This window comes from Branchiostoma lanceolatum, chromosome 12 (assembly GCF_035083965.1).
Source record: "Branchiostoma lanceolatum isolate klBraLanc5 chromosome 12, klBraLanc5.hap2, whole genome shotgun sequence".
NCBI classification, from domain to species: domain Eukaryota; kingdom Metazoa; phylum Chordata; class Leptocardii; order Amphioxiformes; family Branchiostomatidae; genus Branchiostoma; species Branchiostoma lanceolatum.
Genome location: NC_089733.1, coordinates 14,354,691 through 14,359,923, shown reverse-complemented (window position 1 = coordinate 14,359,923; position 5,233 = coordinate 14,354,691). Strand labels below are relative to the sequence as shown.

At 42.7% G+C, this 5,233-nt stretch overlaps 1 protein-coding gene across 2 annotated transcripts; it reads left to right on the top strand.

Annotated features, from left to right (window-relative positions):
- The first annotated feature begins 409 nt into the window (after positions 1 to 409).
- On the top strand, positions 410 to 4,542 carry LOC136445613 (protein HEXIM1-like). Of its 2 annotated transcripts, none has more exons than XR_010757424.1 (2): positions 410 to 3,272; positions 3,381 to 4,542. XR_010757424.1 is itself a non-coding variant. In XM_066443719.1 (2 exons), the coding sequence occupies exon 1, from the start codon at positions 531 to 533 to the stop codon at positions 1,368 to 1,370; it is 840 nt and encodes a 279-aa protein (XP_066299816.1). In that variant the 5' UTR covers positions 410 to 530; the 3' UTR covers positions 1,371 to 1,395; positions 3,163 to 4,542. The 2 variants fall into 2 exon arrangements, 1 of the variants encoding a protein (XP_066299816.1); XM_066443719.1 differs by having other exon boundaries at positions 410 to 1,395; positions 3,163 to 4,542.
- The last annotated feature ends 691 nt before the right edge of the window (positions 4,543 to 5,233 follow it).

The following is a 5,233-nucleotide window of genomic DNA, read 5'->3' as shown; positions in this document are numbered from 1 at the left end:
TCCATTGAAATTTCAGTAATATTCCTGAATATTGAACCGATATTTTGATGTCTTAGTAGTCTATGATAAGAACTGTCGCGATAAACTGAGAGAAACAGACGAGCAAATCAGTAGATTTCTGTACGGACATTATGTTGATTTATGACTATGGTACTACTTGGTTTATACCAAGTCAACAATGCAAGTCCATATATTTTGTAAAAATATTCCTACTGGACTCTATATTCTGTTAAAATCAGTCAACAAGATATTTCATTATATCTTAGTATGTATAATGGTATTAATAACTGAAATTGAGAAATTATTGTTCAGTATAATTGTGATATCTTTAAGCTATGCCCCCTGAATAGAAATGGTAGATCCTACCAGCGGAAGAATATGTGTGTTTACGTCCATATCTTCCCGTGCTGTGGCTTCAGGCGGCAGTTGAGCAATGTCGGCAGTCAGAAAAGGCAAGAGACGAAGAAAGCCTGCTAAAGTCCTAACATTCAGCTGATTTTCGCGGATCGGAACGATTTTTACTGGCATTTATGCTACTAAGAGAACAGCTCGTTTCTATGGCGGATCAAGAGCACAGTGTGAGCCCGGAAGCGGAGGGAATGGAGGGGGACGATGAACGGACCGAGACCGAGCTAGCCGAGCACGATTCCCCGGACAGCAAGCGGGAGTGCAACCGCAACGACGGGGGCGATCATCCTCTGGAGCACCTCAACGATCGGCGCAAAAAACACCATCGGAGGGGACACCGCGGCTCGGGGGCGGAGGGGAGGAGGCGGTTCCGCCGCAAGTGGAAGCCTTTCGTCAAGCTGAGCTGGGAAGAGAGGAAGGACTTGGAGGAGCGCGAACGGAAGCGTGCGATGCGCGTCCGGGAGATGATGTTCGCAGAGGGCCGGACCGTTGCACCTTACAACACCACACAATTCCTCATGGAGGACCACGAAACACAGTCACCCTTCCACTCACCCAACCTGGAAGTCCTTCAGCGTCAACAGAGCAACGACACCTCCAACTCGGACGACATGCCGGACTCCCCCGAGGACGACTTCGGGATGGAAGCCGGTTTCTTCGAGAAGGACTTTTCCGAGACCTACGAGCAGTTTCACGCCGAGAGTCTGAACAACATGAGCAAGACAGACCTCATTCGAGAGTATTTGGAGATGGAGAAATGCGTCGAGAGACTTGAAGCAAAACTTGAGACGGCAGCCAAGGAAGACAACTCGTCTGAAGACAAGTCGACGTCTCCCGTGGGGAACGACAGAGAAAGTGAGCTGCGCCGAGAAGTCGAAAGACTCCGTCAAGAAAACGTCAAACTTCAAGCGGAGAACTCTCTTCTAAAGCAAGGGCGTCAAAACAGCACACCTGATGCATAATCTCAACCGGAGAAAGTCTCACTTGGTATATAAATCTGTATAAGTCCATTTTTGTATACCTAAAAAATGTCACTATGTGTAATTTTATGACATCATTCGTGCCTGGTATTATTTCATGCCCTGATTTGCTATGTGCATTTTAAGTAGCTGATAGACATAACACTCACGCATACATTTGTACGTGTTTTAAATGACATTGTTATGCAGAAAAAGCAGCTACTCTTTCTAAAGTTTCTATCGAAAGCATTGATAGGCAACAATGGTACATTCAACAAGAAATGCATTACAGGAGGTCTTCATACATTTTATGGTGCACGATTTAATGATTTGTTTTGTGGTTCTATCTTGTTCTTGGATCGTCACTGTTTCTCCTTCCTTTAAAGTTATGTAGGTTGATAGCGTTTCTGTAGATGTCTTGTAGCTTGTTTATGTTTTTTGTGTGTGCCCTGACACGTACACCTTGCCAGGGGTCCAATTCATGCATTATTTACCAAGTGACGTCAACTAGCCCTGGGGCCCATACCCCATATTTGATATCCCAAAGTATTGTGAAGCCAACCGCTCTGCTGAGATTCTGTACCCCAATTCTCAACACAAAAATCTTTGAAGTTAAAAAGGGAACCAAGAAAGGAATCTGAAAATCGATGCTTGCATCCACAACTCGAGTGCTTAGGCTGTTTATTTTTAGCCGCTGCTGGCACCCTAAGCTAACCAAATTTAAAGAGGGGGGCAAAGTGGGGAGAGTCTATTTCTACCCACAGATAAGGGGTGAGTAGCTTGTCTTACAAAACTGCCCTGGCAAACGGAGAACCATTTCTGAACAAGACTTTTCTGCTCCATTTGGTTTGAAACCAGAATCTGGCAAGACCTCAGCAGTTTGCATACAGACAGCTTTTGAAGTAGGCCATATGTTTTCCCTTTGGCTTTGTAATGGTATCAAGCGGAGCAGTTGGCTGGCCTAACAGATAACATAAGCTAGCGCCTGTTTGGCTTTATCGCTAACGGGTGGTTCCACTTCTTACTGTTATAAACGCCGCCATTTCTGTGTGATATGGACTGGATCAACTGAACGCAATGTTTCGTCAAATTCCTTCGAAGATAGCAAGCTTTTTGTTTTTATAATATGTCACCGCTGAAGAGTTTTGTTCCTGCGCTCGTTGAAATGTGCAGTAAATGTTTTTGTAGCTGAGGCGGCAGTCTGTCTTGGGTTCAGCGACCTTTGTACAGTGATGGAGGTGCCTCCATTGTTCAAGAACCTTGTTGACGTCCCCCCATGTTTGGACTGGGAGGGGCTAAGGTGTTCAAGTTACAGAACCTATAAGGGTGTTGTTGTGGTCGGACATGGAGGCACCACCACCATATTGATTGCTCCAAAGAAAAAGCTCCCCTTTTCCCATCTTTTTGGGCAATGACTTTTACTCAAACTGATTATATGAGTTGTGATGTGAGATGGATTTGACAGCATTTTTGGCAGCTACATGAAAACTACACACCATGCTTAGAATCATGGATAATTTGTTTGTCAGATTTAATCTGTCAGTTTTCTGTCCATGTTTTCTTGCTCTGTGCTGTCTCCGCGCTTTGTCCGTTCATCCCACTGTACAGTCTACATGGACTTTTGCCATCCCAGATTTTCAGCTTTCTGGATTCTACTTGTCTGCTTCAAAAAGCTTGCGTTGCTGCTACTCTTGTTTTAAAAACTTTGTATCGTGCGTGTAGCTTTCCCCTGCCCAAACACATACTTCATTTCCAAGTGCAATTTCATCAGCCTCTATGTTGCTTGTGTCCACAGCCCATGACCTGTGTGCGACCTGTGACCCAGGGGTCACCTGGCCGGGCCAGAGAGGATCATGGGATGGCTCCCTGGTATCTCAGCCCCTGGCTGATCATGAGGTCGTCAAGGTAACACCGTTACCGTGGTTACAGGCAATTTTTGTAGAGCATGAGAACCTTTCTTTTCCATTTTTCCTCCCGACTGTACCACACTAACATTGTACACTTTGATTCCAGATATGAGCACAGCAATTCTGAGGTCTTCAACACGGCAGCCTCACTGTCAAATAGCTCTATACATGTGCTAGGTGATGTATTTCTTACGTAGAGACAGCGAGTGTGTATAGCCACTACATGTACTGTGGGAATGTTATGATAGCTACTGGGTATGGAAGGTCTGAAAGACTGCTTTTCCTGTTTTGACAATGGACCAAAAAATTTTTTTAAATGAAATGTTTATTGCACAAAGATAAAGTCAACAACATTTTATAGTTGTGAAACCCTTCCAAGCCATTGTGGCAATTATGTCCATATGATAGTTATATATATTGCATGTTTCCATGACAAGAAGGGGTCAATATTTGAAGGAACGGTAGATGAAATATTTTGTATGATAGAGCAAATTTTCTGACAAAAGAAAATGGAGTTGTAAAATATCTTCTGAAAAAAAGCTCTATTTTTGTATAAAAAGAAACCCAGTGTGTACTGGGTGCCGAAAAATACAAAAAATAAGAATAAGAAAGCTTGATCCATCTACGTCTTCAACCAAAGTGTTAGATGCACCGCAGAACAACAGTACCTTCCACAAGTAATGGCCTCTTGTTGAGTCAGCAACACATTCAACTTCTTAGGGAAAACCAGCCAGAATCCACTGCATTTGTCAATGAAAGGATACAGCAATTGTATAAAAGTGTTCGTTTCTTTTCAAAGCTGAAATCTTGTGCCAAACTGTAAAAAATTCTACATCCTAACTTACTAGGCTACAACTGTGCAATAGACTGCCAAAAATTGAACGATTCGAATCAGCACCGATTCAAATAGAAAAAGAAATTGTCAAAGGAGTTTTAGACTGCAGATATTAAAAGCAGAGGTTCTCATAGTGGCATTTGGATTTGTTCGGTTTCTGACTGGTTCTCTTTCTGATGTGACATTTTTCAGTAAATAAATCTCGATGCACTGAAGGTGTAATTAAGTTTAAAATGTGCACGCAGTACCGCTCTTTCTAAGAATGGACACTAAGCCAGCCAGACACAGGATTTGAACTGGAATGATTATGATGTTAATGATGAACTTTGCAGAATTAGAGAACATCTGAAATGATTTGACTGTTGGAAAATGTAATGTTGATGAGAATTAACTGGAATGGAGAATGTTTTAACATGGAATTTGGCTTCAATTATATCTGCCTCCTGTGGTTTCTTTCTGTCTTGTTACAGCACAGGTTTCCCTGATACCACTGCCAATGTAATGTCAAGTATTTTGTGTCTTACGTAGAGTTTTATGGCTACAAACTCTACTCTCCAAGCAGAGGAGTGGGTCCGGCAGGTTTTGATGTGTTTTTACGCGTTTTTGTCGGGCTTTCTACTCAAAAACGCCTAAAGACACGTCAAAAACCTGCCGGACCCACTCCTCTGCTTGGAGAGTATACAAACTCCCGAACAATTTCCGGATTTTTTTTTAATAAGTAGGTATTAATGGATTGAAAGATAAGGTCATACCAATTTGATTTCTTCATTCTCAGCTTTATGATGGAAGCTAATGTAGCGAGTAGGCTAAAAAAAATACAGGAAAATCAGGTAGTGAGTGACCTAAATGCTTTAGTCTCTACCAGCCTGACTATGCTGACTAATGGGGAGAATGATTTGCCAGGGGAGTCTGGCTGCCTAAGGCATTGACCGCAAGTGAATAGGAATGTAACGTTACTATAGACTCCTGCCCAATTATTCCCTTTTTTGTTGAATTTTATGATTCCTACCGCCGTAGGAAGGCCTGGTGGAGGCTACAAATGCTCCCCTATGAGCCATGAGGTACCATACCAGGCCACTTAACATTTCAAACAATGAACTTTTGACTTGTAGTGCATTGATATA

Excerpts from the sequence above, each read along its gene's own strand:
- LOC136445613 (XM_066443719.1), top strand. The coding sequence starts at position 531 with ATGCTACTAAGAGAACAGCTCGTTTCTATGGCGGATCAAGAGCACAGT.